General features: G+C 47.5%; 2 protein-coding genes across 2 annotated transcripts; both read right to left on the bottom strand.

Annotated features, from left to right (window-relative positions):
• Nucleotides 1–60: 60 nt before the first annotated feature.
• snrnp70 (small nuclear ribonucleoprotein 70 (U1)) lies at nucleotides 61–9,058 on the bottom strand. The gene is made up of 10 exons (XM_082530534.1): nucleotides 8,839–9,058; nucleotides 8,359–8,512; nucleotides 8,208–8,270; nucleotides 6,239–6,293; nucleotides 6,086–6,150; nucleotides 5,921–5,983; nucleotides 4,088–4,169; nucleotides 1,342–1,443; nucleotides 1,081–1,180; nucleotides 61–999 (listed from the first exon to the last, which is right to left on the bottom strand). Exons 2-10 carry the CDS (start codon nucleotides 8,503–8,505, stop codon nucleotides 276–278), a joined length of 1,401 nt encoding a protein of 466 aa, XP_082386660.1. The 5' UTR covers nucleotides 8,506–8,512; nucleotides 8,839–9,058; the 3' UTR covers nucleotides 61–275.
• Nucleotides 9,059–10,512: 1,454 nt separating this feature from the next.
• On the bottom strand, nucleotides 10,513–19,087 carry scaf1 (SR-related CTD-associated factor 1). The gene is made up of 6 exons (XM_082530426.1): nucleotides 18,668–19,087; nucleotides 14,216–17,721; nucleotides 13,431–13,513; nucleotides 12,936–13,250; nucleotides 12,626–12,754; nucleotides 10,513–11,809 (listed from the first exon to the last, which is right to left on the bottom strand). Exons 2-6 carry the CDS (start codon nucleotides 17,622–17,624, stop codon nucleotides 11,651–11,653), a joined length of 4,095 nt encoding a protein of 1,364 aa, XP_082386552.1. The 5' UTR covers nucleotides 17,625–17,721; nucleotides 18,668–19,087; the 3' UTR covers nucleotides 10,513–11,650.
• Between the last annotated feature and the right edge of the window lie 123 nt (nucleotides 19,088–19,210).

Here is a 19,210-nt window from a genome sequence, read left to right as displayed (position 1 = left end):
TCTGGAAATTAAAACGGCTACACCATCGACCCATTTCAAAACAAAGTTTATTTGTGTCTGTTTGTTTGTTTTTTTTTGGGGGGGGGGGGGGGGGGACTACAACCAAAACCATCGCTACAGTAAAATGAGAGTGTGATGTAGTGGCACACGTTAGTGGGGTCATGTTGAGCGTACCATGACACCAGGTTACAGAAACAGACTGACAGGAAGGCTCTGACATCACAAAGGTCAACGAACACAGACGGTGTACGAGACGCTCCGACGGGCGCTTCGTTTCAATACTCGTCTCCTGCAGCCTCCATCTTGTAGCCATTTTCACTGGAAACGTAGCCATCAGCTGACGGCGCAGACTGCTGGCCCGCCATCATCCCATCCTGGCTGTATTCCTCCATCTGTGGCGGCACTCCTCCATCATCCTCGTTTACCATGTCGTCTTGAGGGCCCATGTCATCTCGCAGGGAGCTGTGCCGTTCCTCTCGCCGATCGCCCCTGTCTCTCTCGCCACGCTCCCGTTTGTGCTCCCTGTCTCTGTCCCGATCTCCCCTGCGTCTGTCCCTGTCCCTGTGGCTACGCCTTCTGTCCCTGTCCCTGTCTCTACGCTCCTCTAAGCCCTCACTCGCTTCTCCCTCGTGCTCCTCCAGCATGCGCTCTCCGACCTCGGGGGCAGCTTCTCCTTGGCCGATCTCCTCCCCTCCTTCTGGCCCCTTCGCCCTGTCCCTGTCTCTTTTACGATCTCTGCTCCTGCTCCTTCTCTTCCGGTCTCGACTCCTCTCCCTGCTCCTGCTGTCTCCTCCCGATGCCGCCCCACGCTCCCTTTCGCGATCTCGACGCCGGTTACTACCACTGTTGTCCTCTGCTGCTACGATCTGTCGGTCCCTTTCTCGCTCCTGGGAACGGGTGTGGCGACGGCGTTCGCGAGATCGGGACCGGCGACGCTCTCTGTCCTTGTCCCTGTCCCGTTCACGGCTGCGTTCCCTCCGGTCTCCACGGTCACGGTCACTGTGGGCAGCACAGTTGCAATAAGTATTTACAGCAGTTTGTATTTTTACGTCAAATTACAAATGTAGAACGAAGACCCACCCCCCAAGAGGACGGTCGTCATAGCGTGACGCGTCATCTCGACCAGAGTGCTTGATGTTGACATCAGCGCCGCCTCGCCTGGTGCCACCCAGTCCACCACCTAGACAGAGAAACCACAAACATTTCTAACATGTTCATGAGAAGTCCGCTTTCTTCAGGCGAATGTTTACAGCGCCACCTTGTAAAAACAGAGGCGCTGCACATTACAGTCCCACAGTGGAGGGACGCCTAACGGCGAACAACTTAGAAAGCAGTGCTCACCTAGCCTGCGAGGACGCCACCCTTTGACAGTACGTCCTCTTTCCACGTCCACCAGGACCCTTCTGCCATCAATCTTCTTCCCGTCAGCATGCTTATAGGCGGCTGGAGAAGAGTAACGGGAAGAGGGAAGATAAAAGGTGAGGAAAGGGAGCGAGGGAATATGGCTAAGGAAACAAACAGTGCATTATTATACTGACCAGGAGCAGGCGAAGCCGACATGGCTGCTCTCTGGGCAAAAGTCGAAGGATAATGGGAGTAGACTTCCTTCCACCCGAAGAGTGATTGTTACATTACACCGTTTCTTTTACTTACTCGGGGTCCTACACCAGCTACACCAAAGAGCTGCTGTTTGATAGACTAAGGTGCTGTTTCATAAAGCTGTGGCATGTTTGGATTCACTGCTGCTAAACCTTTGTGCCACCCGCTGACACGTCTACAATAAGACTTTGTTTTCTAGAAGATTTAAATGCATCGAGCTGTTGGTAAAAAGCTGCAGCAGCTTCTGTTATTACACAAAGCTGCTTTCATTTACAGGTTTACTGAGAGCAACATACAGTAGGAACATCAGCACCTGGCAAACTGTCCACTCGTGTACCACACAATGTTATGACCCATGTTGACTGATGGAAGAACGTGCCACGGTCCAGACTAAGCTACTTGATGTGTGGAGCCAAGGCTAAAACGTTACCATCCATGAAAGGGGCCTTACCAAAACCCTCCAGACACAACATCATTTCACTGATAAGAGTTCAGAAAGGCTCAGGCCGAGCTTTAAGGCCTCACTAAAGTACCTCCACACCACGACAGTGTCACAGCACATCTACTTACCATACCCCGAACCCTTTCCCTCTTCAAGAAGGATTTTACCACCAGTCCTACTGACATGGACCACGTGGGGAAAAGGAAACGTGGAAAAATATAAAACAAAAACCCAAAACAAACAAAACTGGGCTTCTTTGCAGGACTGGCTTTATCACAACTCCAACCTACTGAGAAAGAAATGTTCCTAACACTGGCATGCCATGGATGTGTAGGCTGAGATGCATTCAGTGCGCAGATGTTATAAACTGGAATTGTAAAAACTAGCACCTGGAAACTTTGGCCCCGGGCCGTCATTTCCTGTTGCATTTACTGTCTGCTGGATACGCAGTGACAATCATTAAAGCTAAGTGAGAGCGAGACTGAGAACCACAACGGTTTGTTTGTGGCTGCGCAAAGGGGCTGATCACATGACCCCGACAAGCCTGGTTGAGGGAAGAAAACCCAAACTGGGGGGCTCATACACGACACTCGGAAACTTCAAGTGAATCATGTTAAAGATAGTCAAAGATGTTTTGCAGCCCCTGCACTAACTTATCCATTTTGTTGGGGACCCATCCTGGAACACTTATTCTTTGAGCTGACAGCACAGGAACCTCTTGATTAGCGTGTGGAGCTTCACTCTTCACTGTGATGAACAACAAGATTATCAGTAAATAAATGATGAGATTAAAGCTTTTTGGTGACAGTCTGCAGTTTGTAAGGCTGCCAAGTTAAGCATTGCAGCAATTTAGTGCTGTGCAATGAGAAAGACTGCAAACTCCACGTCACAACAAACTCCAGCTAATGCGAATGGCAGCCATTTAATCATGCGTGTGGCTCTCTCAGGCTCAGCTACCACTGCCTTCATTAACCTGAGGTGACATTTAGGACAGGCGGTCGGGTGCGTTCAATGGTAAAAGTCTGAATAAAAGCTCTTTAGGGTCTGCAAGAAGACGCTTTACCCATTGAACCCTATCCCTATGTAGGAGATGGAGGGTGGAAAAAAATCTTACCCATCATACAAACCCATTATACCAACCATATACTGAGCTGTGGTAGTAGGGTGTAGATGTATCATAACCATCATCATCTGCCAGCCAGCTCTGGCCAATAGCCATCACAGATTGGCGGCTGCAGTGGCAATGAGAACAACATACAGTTAATACACTGTTTACCCCACATTCCCCATCAGTTCATCCCCTGCTCCAACTACACAACTGTGATTCAGCAACTCTGGTCTTGAAGAGCTGATTGCACCAACATCCCAGAATGGCGTCATTGTGTTCGATGACACCATTCGACTAAAGAGACAGTATTTACTGTGGCATCGCCACCAGCTTAACGTATCTCGCTAGTGTGGAAAGGCTGAATTAATCTCACCATGACCAGGGTTGAAGACCACCGATAAAAGTTTGTAAAACGTGGGCTTTGACACATGTCTGGTAAAAAACCCATTCAATGCTTGGTGACCAGTCTGACTATGTGCTTACCATTATAGTCCAACCGGGAGAGCTGCTCTTCCACAAAGCTACAAGGCCTAACAGTTAAAAAGACAATGTGCCTTTGACAGGCAAAGATGTTCAGGCTCACAAATGAAACAGTTGACCCCGCCCCCACACACAAGATGCAAAAAAGAAAACAAGTCTTTATTGCTGAGAACGCCGTTCTTAGACCAGACTGATGACACGCAACACGCACTCTCTCACACGCACGTTCTCTCACACGCACGTTCACACACACACACACACACACACACACACACACACACACACACACACACACTGCAGAGCTCCAGCACTAACCAGCAGCTGGGCTCTCACTCAGCAGCAGTCACTACAGAGAAAGCTGCTGCTGTTACAAACAGAGCTGCAGAGGAGAAACGCCCTGCACACAGTATTTGGTCTTTAAGTAACATAACTATGTTTGGGTTCATATTGGTACTCACAGTGCATGTCTCTCTCATGCTCATATTCAATGAATGCAAAGCCCCGCGGCTTCCCCGTCCTCTTGTTGTAGACTATGTAAATCTGGAACAACAGTAGAAGAAAAGAATATATCACAATATAAATCATTACCGCACATGCTTCAAATTATACGGTGATATGGATTTTAGGCCATATCGTGCAGGCCTGGGCAACAGTAACTCACATCACAAGTTGTTACAACCAAAGTAAGCAGAAGAGCATCCTGAATGTGCATGCACTGACAGCAACACGCCCACCTAGGACCACGACACGCCCCTCTGCTGATGGCTGCTTCCAGCAGGATAACACACCGTGTGATAAAGTCGATCAGTTTCTTGAACATGACAATCAGTTCATTGTGGATAAATGAGCTCTGGGTCACAGATGTGAATCCATCAGAGTGCTACTGAAACATGGAGGAGCTGGAGTTCAGCATCATGGATGTGCATGAAGGCGATACGGACTACAGTTTGAGGAATCCATGAGTTTTTCTCTTCAGGTGAACATGGAGTCCAACCTGTTACTATCAGGGTGGACCTTATTAAGTGGCTGGTGAGTTTACGCCTGAGCGACCTGCCCAGCACGTGCACATGCGTTAGCTTGTCTTCATAATAGAAGTACTGAACACATCGTCGATCTTTGATGTTCTAAAGGTGCTACTGACATCAAAGTCAGTAACAAGGCATGCTACACACACGCAACACATCCAACCACAGCTGTCCATAAAGGATGTGTAATAACGAGGAATGGGAGAAAGCTGACAGCTGCTGTATGCACAAACCAGTCCGGTCCTCAGGTGTGGTTCTGGACCAACAAACACGGACTGGTATTACGGCATCCAAACAGCCCTTTCCCACTACTACCAGCTTGGCTCAACTGGACTTTGATCATTTTCCATGACAATCGAGTACCAGCTAATGTGCGTGGGGTTGTTATAGCAACCCTCGTGGTTTCACGACACAGGAGCACGTCGAGGGAACAGCATGCCCCTGCTCCGTGTAGCTCGCTGTCAGACTCGGGGACCACGGTGTGTCGTTGTCAAGACAACAGAGGTTTGGGTTTGAATGAGCTGCTCTCCTGATTCAACGACGATGAGTTCAGTTTGGCTCTCCTGTGACCAGTTTATGGTGAAATGATCACTTCTCCACTACGGCCCAGCACTGCTGCAGAGTTTAGAGATGTTTCTGTAACCAGTGCCACCAGTTTGCAAAGGTCATGAGAGAGCTCACTGGTTCTCCTCATAATGAGACGTTCCTTGTGTGACACCTCGGTAACGACACAGCTTTGTGCAGGTTGGGATTGAACGAGCTGCCGTGACTCGGCCTTCAACACTTCATTTATGCACAGCCATGATTTCAACAGATGAGCTGTTAGTGACATCTGGAGAAAAGCTCATGTCAGAGCACCTTTAGAAAGACACTGGACTTCAACTGGACACGTGTCCAGCACACGAGCCCGACAGTCAATGCAATTATTACAGCATGTGGAAAGTACTCCAATAATCAAGAGTAACATTTCTCTTCCTGTAGAAAGTGACCTGCAACCGTTTTAAAGGCTAACCTTGATATCTTTGTTGCATGACACTGATACTGTGAGACTGCAGAACAGGCTTAGCTGGATCTGGACGGCTGGAAGCGCGGCTCAAACATCCTGTTCGATTCACCATTGCTGCACAGCTACATTTGATAGTTAAGGGGCAACACACAAGTGTGCCGATGCCAGGTGTGTACTGTACGCGACAATTGAAAATAGTAGTAACTGAATAAATAAGACATTAAGCACAACATTACTCAGACGGGACCGTGTAAACGTACCCGTTTGATGGGGCCGTACACTTCAAATTCTCGGCGAAGCTTGGACTCAGTGGTGTCATAATTCTGTAGAAAGAAGATATTTAGAGTTCACACAGACAGGTAACACCAAACCCAACAAACCCAAGCCCAACACACTTGGGCAGGCAGCTATTTGAATATACTAACCACTCGTGCCACAAACAGAGTCTTGAAGGCATCGCCCTGTGCGTTGGGGTCATTATGAGGGTCCCCTGATAGCATGTGAACAGAAAAGCAACATTAGGCCAAGTCACCACATCATGCAGCGTTTGCAGAGCGTGTGCCGTGTCAGGAACTTACAAAGCTTCAGCTCTGTCTCTACTACTGCTTGCCTCCTTTCAATCTTCTCTCGTCTCTACAAAAACAAAAGATTCACAGAAATGGTTAGTGCTCAGCTTTCTTAACGATCGTTGCTTTGTTCTCAGAAAACCGGACACATACAGACTTCACAGAGCTTCATCTGTTCTAGTCTCTTTCAGCATTGGATTAAATTCATTCCCACCTCTAAATTCTTCACAAAACACCCCATAAAGTTACAAGATGCCCGTTTCCACTGATCACCTGTCAGATGGTATGTCTACAGCCTGACTGGAGCCCCAGCTGTGGTAAATAAAGCGAACTGGACATTATTTGGAAAGAAACACTTTCTCTATAAAAAGGTCCCACAGCTGACAGTCCAAGTCAGAGAACACCCAAGCTGTGAAGTCCAAGGAGTTGTCCTCAGAGGCTGGATTGTAGGTGAAGGAGGCTGCAGAAAAACGTGTGCAGTATTTAAGGTCCCAAAGAGCACCGCGGCCTCCATCGTCTACACATGGACGACGTCTGGAACCACCAGCACTTCCAGAGCCGGCTGCCTGGCTGATCTGTGCAGCTGTAGTTGAGGGTCTTGATCAGGGAGAACCTGACTCTGAAAGAGCTCCAGTGTGGAAAGAAGAAGAAGAAGAACCAGATCCCACGGTGCTCAAACCCTGTGCTGTCCAGCAGTGTGGAGAGAAACTGGCCTCAAAACGGTTACAAATGATCCACAAGCATGAAGGAACAACACGAATGTGTGCAGGGATTTGTGTGTAACCTGACGACTCACAGGCGCATGCTTCAATCCATACAAATGCAGAGCATTTATCATTCCCCCTTAATAATAAAAGCTTCATATAGAAACGTGCATTCTTTTTGTCTGATGATCTGAAACATCTCAGTGTTACACCGGGACACAGCTTACATCTGTGGATCTGTGCAAAGCTAGCAGCGTGAACCTCGTGCATGCAACGTGACGTGTGCGTATGGGGCGACTCGTGCACACATATTCAAAGTTTTGTACGTGAGCAGGAGGGACGTTAGGCGTAGTTTCAGACATCGGCATGAACAGAAAGCTTATTCAGAGAAAACGATCCAGCTACTGAAGCTAAACTTCTTCTGTGGTGTGTAAATGATTGGTTTCAGGTTCGGGTAAAAGCTTTTATAAAGTAGTTTTACGTGTGCTCACACTGCTTTGCATTTGTGTGTGTGGACTGAAGCGTGTGCTTGTGAGTCCTCAAACCCCACACACATTTGTAACCTTTTGAGCCAACTTTCTCAGCTTCTCTTCAGCTTGATTCTGCTGCAGGAAAAGGTGCCGGTGCTGTGGAGGACGCCACGGTTACTCAAAGGTCCTGGAGAGGCTGCTTCTTGATCCTTCCTCGCTCTTCAGTTTGCTCACCAGCCTCTTGTCAGGCGGATGCTGCTGCTACTGCTACATTTTTCGTTTAAAAAAAACAAACAAACAAAAAACTATCCAACAACATCTGCTTCTAAGTGAGAAACTGCTCAGGCCTCGGTGCGTACTCTGGGAGCACTCTCTCTGATTTTGTGGTTAACAAGACTGGAGCAGCACAGGGTCAGTCAGTCACCTCAGATCTGAAATATGCCGCCTGCAGACGTTCTCTGGCAGCAGCTGGCTGGAAGCGTCATTGGTCAGAATCGGGAGGCGTCTGAGTCGATGAGGGACAGGAAGTGACTGAACAAACTGCTCTCCAGCACAGCTCCTCCCTCACACTGACTCCTCCTGTTCTCTATAAAGCTGTATAATGTACAGATCATTCAGTGACAGCTAAATGCTCCGGTCCTCTCTCTGTGTGGCTGTTTTCTTGGACTTACAGTGTACTGAATATTTCTGAATGTAATCTGAACTACTTTCTTACACGGTGCCAGTATTACTGTGTCTGCAAAGCTGTCAGTTCTTCGCGGTGTCATTATGGGCTGTTGTGTGCAGGAGAACAGGTTGAATACTCACCTTTCTCTCCAGCCGCTCTTCACGGGTCTCTGCTCTTGTCGGAGGCGGGGCATCTCTCGGGTCCTGGTCAGAGAAAGGAGATATTTAACAGGACTAATGCGGGACGGAAGAAGAAGGGCTAACCAAAGCGCACAGAAGACTTTACATTCACCTCGAAATGTCTGATGAACGGGGCGATCCCACTGTAGGGCTGATTGTGGTGCTTTTCGTGGGGTAACTTCACCAGCTGAGGTAGGAAAGGTATTGGGTCCCGTGGAGCAAAGAGGGCCAGGAGGTTGGGTGGTAGGAACTGCGTCATTTTTCACCTATTGCAACAACAGGGGGATCACTTCATTGACGCTTATATGCTGGTCAATCCGGGCATTAAAGCAAGCACGCGACAGCCCCAAGAGCGGAAGTTCTCGGTACATGCTAACTGTTGTCCTGATTACGACGACACTCCTACAACCATAAGGCTAGCACGCGTTTCATTTTCACCCAACATCTTCCTTAACTTACAAACAGCACGGCAACGATATCTGAAATGTACGCGCTAACAGCTTTTACTTTAAGTCCTATCGACTTGTTTAGCGCTTAATTGAGCCTTTCGAATTAGCCACCAAGCTCACTATGCTAACATGCGGAGTCTTACCTTCTCTCCTCCAGCGTTTAGCAAATTTCAGATCATGTAGCAGAAGAAGAAGCGCGAGATCAGGTAGACCAGGTCCTTTGTGACAAACTTACTTCGACTGAAGGAGATAATATACTTGGATCTATTAGTAACAAGAATCTGATCTTCAGGGTACCCACAGCGTGCAGCGGCGACAAATAGCTAACTGTGTCGAGTTCGCAAATAAAATGGCGGGATGCCGCAAAATAACGACAATTGTCGTAAAACGAATCGTTCAGGAAATGCATTGAGTCGACATTATGATATTGTTCGGAGTGTTTATGAAGGAAAACAAAGTCAAATAGGGTGTTAATGTTTTATTAAACTTGTGTAAGCAATATATACATAAATTTCGTTTTTTAAGACCAAACCAACCCTACACTGGAAAAACGATTTAAACTTGTTGGTTAAATCTTTGACTTTAGTTAAAAAAAACTGCATTTTTGTTTACTTTTTGGAAGACTTTGATTTAGTGAGTTAATACTCTGTTAACCTTTATGATTCCGTCTTTATATCTTTATTTTCTTTGTACAAAGTTTGCTAATTGGTACGAAGTTTATATTTTCTGAATGAATAATATATGGTGCATAACTTGATTTTGCTAATAAAAAAAGTTTTGAGTCGACATTAATTTATGAAAAGAAAGACACACCCTCTGACTCTTCACAGCCTTTTGTAGCGTATGAGACAAAGCGATTGTTGTTCCAGAAAAAGTCCAAAATAACTGGATCGTTTTGGTTCCTTTGAAGATATAACCAACAAAGTCATGGATAGAGCCTGAAACGAAGCTACGACGGAATATTAGAGCTACTTTAAAAATCAAGTCAAAATATGCAGATTACAGTTGTTTCAAAACAAACCGCCAATAATTCATTTGTATTGTGCATTAATAAAATAATAACTTCACTGTACAATCCGGCGGGGAGGTGTGGGAAGCGGTCGGGCGCGCCACTTCCGGCTCTGCTCTCTCCTCTCTGTCACCTTTTCTATCCCTTTGAAGAACTGAGGCTCCATAAATGCTAAAGAGGTATTATTTGTCAGTTGCAGTGAATAGAAAATAAACTGTAGGAAACTAAGCAGAAGAAAGAAGAAGAAAAATAACATTTTAACATAAACCAGTGACACTCTGGGGCCTGATCAACCCTGGCTCGGCCTCCTTGGATGAGGGTGTCTAGTAGTGATGGGATTTCCGGCTCTTTTTAGAGAATCGGCTCTTTCTTTTCGTTCTGTTGGGGACACCTAGCCTGGCACGGCACGTGCCTTCCAGATGAGCTGGAGCCGGTCAAACAGATGTGTGGTAAACGCTTCCGCCAAACCAGGAAGTAAACACTGGATATTCTGTTTGTGTGGCCACATTTAAACAGTTCGTCATTCTTGTTGCTCTTGACCAATAAAATATTAAAATTTCCAGCCAACTACTGCCCCCTTGTGGCCAAGCGCCAAGCCTACAGGCAGCTTGACTTCATTAGGTCGGGCGCGTTTAGCTCCCATTTCATTCACGTTACATTTGTAACTTTCAGGGTTTCACATTCTTGTGTCTTTCAAATAAACTAGTAAACTAAATGAAATGGTTGTATTTCTTTTTAGCTTACGCTGGTAAGAAATGTCCAATTACACACATGAAGTTCTAGAAAATGCCACTCTTATTGGTTAAGATGATTTTAGAATTCATTTTATTCCATAACAAAGAAATGTGTTTTGGACAAATATTACACACTAATATTTGACTATTGTTGTAACATCACATCCTGTTAGTGTAGTCTGCCTGTGTCTGTTCTCTGCACAGGAATTCAACTTGGAAAATGACGTGTTAGTGGATTGTGTGTGCATTTATGTAACGAAGGTCACGTGGGACCATCGTGTAGTGTTTATTAAGAACAGCTGGGGCCAAAATAGATAAGCGATCGACACAGCTGGCCAGAGTTTGTAGTTATATACTGTCTGTTATATTATTATAGTTTAGTCTACAGGCTGTGTCCAAGTTCAGGGGCTGCAGCCTTTGAAGGACCCTGCCCAGTCTGAGGGTGGTTAAACTGGACGGTCTAGCCTGCGACGTGAGGCTCCAGCAGCAGCTACAGCTGTGGTAGACGGTCAAGAAAGTCCTGAACAGTCTCTCTATGAACAGAAACACTGACAGAGAGCAGACAAAATAAATAATACAATGTTTACCAGTGTTAAGCAACATTTATAGTGTGTTGGTCATTTTATAAAGAGACTGAGTATAACTGTCAGTCTCAGTAACATGCACAGAATACACAATAAAAGAAGTGAGAAATCAGCAGTGACCAACAGCCTACAAGCTGCCTGTAAAGACACAGGGACGCAGTACTTCTGTTTAGTATTGTTTAACTCCTTTGGGTGTGCAGCTGGGTATCACGTCTCCTCTCAGTCTGGATGTTGATATAAAGGAGAGGAGAAACATTTAATTCAATACTATTAAAAAAGGTCCTGTAATTAGTCCCACCATTGAGACACTTCTAACAAATCCAACCAACAAAAACTAAGAACTAGCCCCTTGACAAAGGTAGGATTTATTGCAGGGTTCAATCTGGGACTGAATTAGCTCACGAGTGTCTAGACAGGATCTACTTACTGAACCTTGAGTTCATGATACATTTGGAAAGGAATATTTACAACATGATTACAGCGATGAGGATACATACTTCTACATGAAAGTATAGACAAGGGAAGGTACGGAAACAATAAAATTAGGCAATGACAATCAGCGAACTGCTCACGTATTGAGTAGATTGTGGCAAAGGTGGAACATCCCCCCCCACCCAAAAGTCTTGTATTAGGCAGAGGGATGCAGGGCTCCTGGCTCCCTGTCATCCCTTTCTTCCTCGTCCATTTTGCGCCCGTGTTTACGGAAGTATTTGTAGCGCTGAACATACAGCTTCACAAGGTTGCTGACTTTGACTGGGTTGATTTCTCCAGTGCGGCTGTGGCAGATCTAAGACAAAGACACAGTGTGATTAAACAGTAACAACTCAGAACACAAGTACAGAGCTTCATTTATGGACGCACAGATCAGACATTTTGACTAGATGCTGGTCCAATCCCATCATAAAAGCTCCAATGAAAGAGCAGGACGATCCACTCAGGTGCACTGAGTGGCAGCTGATAGCTAGCATAGCAAAGAGAAAGCTAACAGTAGAGGGTCAGCAGTTACAAAGTACTCCATGCCCGTGACACCAACAGCGTTCCTTTGTGTGTCTGCAGAGTGTGACTGTTCATGTGAGGCTGCATGAATGAAATGCACACATGGTGAGTCTTTGTTCTTACGTTCTCTGGACGAGCTGCCATCGTGCTTTTACTGCTCGTGATTAAAAAACCTGATGCAACCTTATTTCACCTCACCTTTCTCTGGCCACTGAGGACATGTGTGCAGGTGTGTGCTTATAGGAAAATCAGAAGAATAGACTCGTGCCAGTGTGGATGAATACAAGCTGATCTGAGACTAATGCAAATAAACTATGCTAATAATGTCAATATTCATATATTAGTCTTAATTATTCTTAATTCATATTATTTTACTGATAAATACCAATTCACTAAATGTACATTATTGCATTTATTTGTTAATGTAGTACACAAAGGTACCAGGCTCTCAGTGGAAACATCCATAGTTTTATTGTAGAAATGCTGCATGTTGTAGCCACACTGTCAACTTGACGCTGCTGTAGCGACAAAGTGCAAAGTCATCATGAGCCATGTGATATATAAGACAGTGCTACGTGTGTGGTTGGATTTGTGTGTGAAGGCTCACCTTATGCACTGCTTTCCTGAGGATGTCTTTGTATTCTTCCTTGTTGATGTCTTTGCGTTGGTAGTAAGGCTTGATCGCCAGCTTGACCTCCTCTACTGCCCGCTCCTGTGTATGCAGCTTCTTTAGGTACTGTGCAATTCAGGTAAGAATCATGTTAAATAAAGGAACCCACACAAACAACACAGCAAATACAAAAAGGCCACAGCTAAACCCAGGGGGTGAAGCAGGACCACGGCTAAGCCCCGTCCCACCAGCACAGGCTTGTTCAGCCTGGAGGGCACACTGCTCTCATCAGGAAGTTCAAGTTTACCTTATCCGGGTCTTTGCTCTCATTGTCCCATCCAGTGTCACTAGAACTCCCAGACACACCTGTCATCCCCACAGGTACGATGGAGGGTGGAGTCTGAGCGCATCCACCAGCTATTGACGGGTGCAGATGTGAAGGTGGGGTTTTAGTGCAGCTAACCAATGGGAGGGAGCCGTGCAGAATGAACTGGGCTGGGCTCAGTCCAGGAGGTGGGGGGAGAGAGGGAGGGGGAGGAATTTGTAAGGATGAAGAGGAAGAGGACGCCGAGGGAGTGAGAACATGCTGCTGGGACTGGTTCTGATTGGCCTGTGAGAGCATCTGCACGTGAGAAAGGAGACAAACGAGTCGACGGTCATTCAAACAACAACAGGATCATCATTTCAAAAAGGCTGCACACAGCAAGGTCCCACTCTAGCACAGTGTGTGTGAGTGGCCTCCTAAGAACGTGCGCTAAAATGTTCCTCCCCACTGCAGATGAATGAAGCTCCACTGAGTCACCTGGCTGGTTGCTTGAATGAACTCTTGTGCTTTGGCTCTGCTGGCAATATTGGCCTCTTCCATTTTGAAGAGCAGAGCAGTCACTGTGAGAAACAACAGACTGTTTAGGGAAACAGACTGACAAACACACACAATCATGTTTTATAACAGGGCAGCATGATCTTTAAAACTATAGATGCATTCATATGATTGTCTAAAAGATTAAAACAGTGCTGCACAGCCCGTGCTGCCCTCGGACACAAACTGTACTGTCAGTCTACACTTTACCAGAAGCCTGGAAAATACTCCGACAGCGACCAGCAACATGTGGAAAATTTGAACCTGTCCTAAGTTTACCCCCCGTCCCTTCTGATAGGTTGTCCCATGAAGGAAAGAAGTGCTGCTGCTGTCAAAGCTCTTCTGGTCGCCTCTTTGCTGCCACTGTGTCACACATGCTCCCTCATGCACACATCTACTTTGATTAATCTGTAAGTTACTGTCAAATGTCCAACAGCATTAAAAAAGTGTTCTGATGATGTTTAAGTGCAAAGGTGAGTGAAATGCTGGCGCAGTAACTCTTCATTTTCTCCACAACACTAAGAACTACTTCAGTAATCTCATACACTTAGGTCGATGTGAAGAAATGCTAGTAACAGCAAAACCCTGTCAGTGACAACCTGGTTCAAATAGGAGAGACCATGTGACCCAACTCTGCACCCACTAAATGCCCAGCTGTGCACACTACTAACAGTTTAGTCTCTGCGTTTGAATAATGTGCCTTCTCTGCATAGGGAGAGTCAACTTACATGCTAAGACACCTCCGGTTGTGCAGTCCACCCCAGTCTGGAGACTCCAAGGAAGAGTGGGTGCAGGAGCTGGAGGGGGAGGAGGCGGCGGCTTACCAGCAGATGAAGAGGACACAGATGAGGATGGGTCAGAAGAAGACAGAGGTAGAGCCAGGGAAGGGAGACCACAGACGGTTGAGGACAAGGAAGAAGGCGAGCCCAGAGATTTTGACAGATCATCCTGACTTGGCAGCTTGGCCGTGGGCGGGGCGCTGCTGAGACCAGCTCCTTGTGAGGGGGCCAGGTTGGAAGGACTGGATGCTGGTTGTGTAGGACTCGGCTGTTTTGGACAGTCCTCAGTTAAGAAAGAAGGATCTGGAGTCTTACAGCTGCTGTCTACAGTTTGAGAGTCTGGTGAAGACTCCCTGGTGTCCCGCAACGATGGTGCAACAGGTGGCGGAGGGGTCTGAGGAGGTGACGAGGATGGTGGGAGCACACTAGTGGAGGAGGATGTGGAGGAGGAGGAAGAGCAGGGTGCGGGGCCAGCTTGGCCAATATGTGGACTGACCGACTTGCTCGCATCTCCAACGCCTGACTGAACATCTAAGGAGACACCCCCACCCCAGGCTTCGGACATGACTTTAGTTTGGCTGCTGCCTCCGGCGGCCAACCCCGCTGCTTCGGCCTTTTCTCTCGTCTTCTTGGCCAGGCGGCGGCGCCGCTTTGTTACCAGAGAGGATGAAGGGGAGGAAGCTGAGGAGGAAGTGGATGTAATGGAGCTGGGTTTTGCTTTCTTGGATTTCAGTCCTGCAGGACCGGTCAGCGATGATGGCGGTGCGGATAGACCGCTGCGTTTTCCCATACTGACCAGGTCTTTACTCCGCCCACCCAGTGACAGTGGTTCTGAACAAGGTTTCAGAAAAGGTGACCTGCTTTCATTGTCCCTGCAGAACACAACTGCAATTGAGCCACCCACCACAGACCCCCCAGTACTCCCTGCTGCACCACCTGGGCCGAGAAGGTCCATGTTCAGTTTTCCAGAGCCAACCGAAGACCCCGTGGTACTGCTTACGCCTTCGCGCACCAGAACCGACACTTTAGACTGAAGCTTACCTTTCTGACTAGCACCACCTTCTTTCTTGGACTTCCCAGAGCGACTCGTGTCTTTTCTGCTCTCCTTGTCCCGATCTTTGTCTTTTTTGATCTTCCTGGTTCGCTTTGCTGATGGGAAGCCAGGGGAAACAGAGGCAGATCCGGAAGAGACCATCAGTGAAGAGAGGCATTTGCTTTTGGTTGTACTGGCAGGAGCCGAAGCTTCAGAGCGGGCAATTTTCTTTAATGTGCGAGATTTCTTTTTGGGTTCATGTCCAGTCTTGGGCGTAGCTGCAGCTTTAGGGCTGGGGACGGGAGCCTCTGGAGGCAGAGCAGCAGGGGGCGTGTCCTCCAAAGATGGGTAGTCTGAGTCTAAAGCTTCACCATCCAAAGACAACACATCAATCTCCAGTTTGTCTGAATAGCGGTCTGACTCATAGCTGTGATACCTGGGAGGCGAGAGCGACTGCGATCGGCTCTGACAACTGCCTTGTTTCCCTGCCTCTCCAGCTGAATGCCATTTTCTCTTCTTTTTACAGGGCTTGTCGGAGTCCTTTGTGGCTCTTCCAGGAGAGGATGGGGTAAGTCTCGGAGACCCGGGAACGGTGGTGGTCGTAGTGGTGGTTGTGACCGTAATGGTTCGCTTAATAGCGAAGAGGTCAGACCCACTGAGGTCTTGGATGGACGGAGGTATGACGGGACGACCGTCTCGTCTCCTATCCCTGTCACGTTCCCTTTCTCTGTTGCCTTCTCTCTTTTCTCTGCTTCTTTTGGACCGCTCTGAAATGCCTCGCTCTCTGCTCCTTGAATGATGTTTTGCCTTCCTTTCCTTCTCCCTCTTTCTGGAGCTAAAATCTTCATCCCGTCCATCTCGCCTGTGGCTACTGATGCGATTGTGTTCCCTCCCTCTGTCGGTGTCTCTGTCCCGATCTCCAGTCCGGCTCCGGTGTTTATCCCTTTCCCTCTCTTTGTGCCTTTCTTCAGACAGGCTGGAAAGCGACCATCTGGTGTGGCCATCTCTTCTTGAAGAATTGCAGGACCGTGAAGTCTCTGGGCTGCTGTGCCATCTTTTCTTCCTCTTCCGACTGCTGCTCCTGCTGCTCCTTCTGCCTTTATCCTCTTTGCCCATCTTTTGCGCCTTTTTCTTGTTCGACTCCTGAGCCCACTCTTTGCCTTTCCTTCTCTTTTTTCTTCTAATCTCCTTTTCTCCGTCTTTTCTATCTTTGCTTTTTTGCTGGCTGTGGCCCTTGGAGCTTTTGGAGGACTTGCAGCACTTGCCACCCTGATCTTCAGGAGGCGTTAAAGGGGACGAGGATGTAGAGGTTGGAGGATGAGAAGGAGGCGGTGGTGGTGGTGGTGGCGGCGGCTGGGGAGAGCAGGGTGAAGAAGCAGGAAAGGAGAGATATCGTTCCTTCCTTCTGCTGACCAGCTTCCTTCTCAGATCCTCTACTCCTACCACAGGCTCATCCTTGAGCTCGCTGTCTACTTCCCAGCTGCCCTCTGTGCAAACGGACACAAAGCCATCCCCATCTAGCACTCGGAAGATTCGCTCTGGCTTTGACCCAAAGAAGGAGATGCTGGGAGAACTCAGGGGGAGGGTTTCCTCTACAGGTCTCTTACTGCTCCCATCTCTTTCAATGGCTCCAACTATCTCGCCCTCCTCTATCTCAGAGTGATCTGAATCAGCTTTCATGGTGCTACAGTCCACCCTCCTCCTCAGAGGGAGCTGAGTGCTCAGACAGGCGCTTGGAAGGTCAGTGAAGGTGTCCGTGGAATCTGGAGGTTCCTCCACCTTCTCCTTTTCTTCTCTTATAGTGTTTCTCTTCAGTACCCTTGCTTTGCCACTCTCATCATCAACATCTGACGCTGGGGAACCCGTGGGGTCAAAAGGATCGTATTTCTCCCCTTCCCCCACCTCCTTCATCTCAGTTCCTTCTTTTGCTCCATTATTTGGATTGAAAGGATTGTACATCACCCTTTTCCTCTCCTGTTTTTCACAGTCAGCACTTTGTTGCATTAAAGTGTGAGGCAAACAGTCTGAGGAAGCGGTACTGCATGTAGGTTTGGAGAGAGACTGCGTAGCTATAGAGGCAGAGCTGGAGGAAACCCTGGCTCTCTCTGTTCCATTGAATTGGCTTTTTACATGGCTGGGATAAACTGATGTGTTGGCACATATAGAGGAGGATGTAGACAATGGAGAAGATGGACCGGTTGAAGGAGATGATGCAGAAAACGAAGGTGAGTAGGAAGGAGGGCTCTTTGAGGTCTCTTCAACTCCACCTGGGGAAGAGAAGGCCCTAGGCCTCCTTCTGAAGCCTGATGCCAAAGTCAAGTCCATGAGCCAGAAATACTGGTGGGTCAGAAAGTGAGGGAAGTAATACTGAGACACCTAGGGCGTGGCAGGTCACACCAGAAAACAGGGCTCAGGAACCAACCTTGCAGGAAGAAAAGAACATGTGTTACTTTACGTTACAATATAATCCACGTGGAAAGGCTCCCTGGAGAGCCTACGATCCTGACACATGATGAATATCATGGAGGATACTCAGACTGTTTCTACAGTTGTGTTGTCAGAGTGAGGGCATGTCTTCAGTACAGAGAAACTAAGAAAAGACTGACTGAACAAATTTGAATGATATTATTGTTACAAAGAGCTAAATATGCTTCTGCAGTCGGGACTCGGTTTGGAGTCCAGTCATATGAAACAGAAGACCCGAGCCAGTCTGAGGGGTCCGCCGAGCCCCACTGCGCTCTCACCAGGGTGAGCTGAGAGACGGCTGAAGGCAGCCGGAGGAGGAGTGGACCCCACACCGGATCAACAGACACATTTTTCAGTCCACGCTCACTGAACACAATCATTAAAAACTGCGCAGCACATGACTGCGTCTCTGTTGTTTACACGGTGGATTACACGTTACCGTCGTTCTCCTTCTGTTGGGATGCTTACGTGATTTCTGAGTTGTAAAAGAAGAGAACAATATATTTAGCTTCCATATCAGGGACTCACTTCTCAGTGCTTGTCACAGATAGCATTATCATTAGCTTTCCGTGGCGCGTTGGTTGCTTTACAAAACATCTGTCCGCCTTGCGTTTTGACCATTAGCTTCATTATGTGTAATGCGGATTTGTCAGCGGTCGCACACTCGATTGATTATCAGACGCTAAAAATGTCTGGCGGCAGATTTTCAGTTACCCATGCAGCTAATTAGCTTAGCGCAGCTAGCAAGGAGAGCAGTATGTTGATGGGTTCCCTTCATGCCGGTCGCCTTCTGTCTCAGGCCAAAGCCACCGCTTCACATCTACTGGCTGTTACTTTGTCAGACATTCAGTCAAACCACGAAATTAGACATATGCTGCTTTTTGTGGTGTTTAAATACGTACCAGGGTTTAAAACGGGTCTGTTCCACCAGTCACCGCCATCTTCCCTCCCGTGAAACCGGACGACAAAGAATGATGGGAAACGGAGTGAATATCAGGTGGTGCGAAAGAGCCGCACACGTCATTAAAGTTGCCTTTGAGGTGCCGTGCTCGCGACACTGTTACACATTTTAACAGAACTACAAAGTGGCTTTTTAAAAAGTGTCTCTTTGTAACAACTAATTCATTTCTGCTGTGACTGGTTTACAGACAGCTGTCTGAAGTCTGCTGCCTAAACCCGGACTTATACTTCACTTCACTTCTACTTACTGCTCCCCAGGTAAAAACACCTGTTACTAAAGAAAGGAGACCGTAGCTGTTCAGCACATCCAGGCTCAGCTGGCTTTGAACATCACCCGTCCACCCAGTGTCTGTCCCAGCTGCCATAGAGCCCGGACAGGCCATCCACCTGCTGCAGGGCTAACACTCATATGTACACTTGTGATGATGACCATGCATGTTTTTGGACTGCAATAGCACAGTGGCGTGAACAGAAAGAACCCACAC

This window comes from Aulonocara stuartgranti (assembly GCF_965226115.1).
Source record: "Aulonocara stuartgranti genome assembly, chromosome: 4".
Taxonomy (NCBI): Eukaryota; Metazoa; Chordata; class Actinopteri; order Cichliformes; family Cichlidae; genus Aulonocara; species Aulonocara stuartgranti.
The sequence above is the reverse complement of the archived record's forward strand: the minus strand, read 5'-3'. Positions and strand labels throughout refer to the sequence as shown.

Bases quoted from the DNA above. Each gene is read 5' to 3' on its own strand.
- scaf1 (XM_082530426.1), bottom strand. From the start codon at position 17,624: ATGGACTTGACTTTGGCATCAGGCTTCAGAAGGAGGCCTAGGGCCTTC. The intron at 13,514-14,215 runs GTAAGTTGACTC...TGTTTCTCACAG, and splicing joins AACCGGAGGTGTCTTAGCAT to TGACTGCTCTGCTCTTCAAA. The intron at 13,251-13,430 runs GTGACTCAGTGG...TCTCACGTGCAG, and splicing joins TCATTCAAGCAACCAGCCAG to ATGCTCTCACAGGCCAATCA.
- snrnp70 (XM_082530534.1), bottom strand. From the start codon at position 8,505: ATGACGCAGTTCCTACCACCCAACCTCCTGGCCCTCTTTGCTCCACGG. The intron at 8,271-8,358 runs GTGAATGTAAAG...TTCTCTGACCAG, and splicing joins CGTTCATCAGACATTTCGAG to GACCCGAGAGATGCCCCGCC. The intron at 6,151-6,238 runs GTAAGTTCCTGA...ACATGCTATCAG, and splicing joins AGAGACAGAGCTGAAGCTTT to GGGACCCTCATAATGACCCC.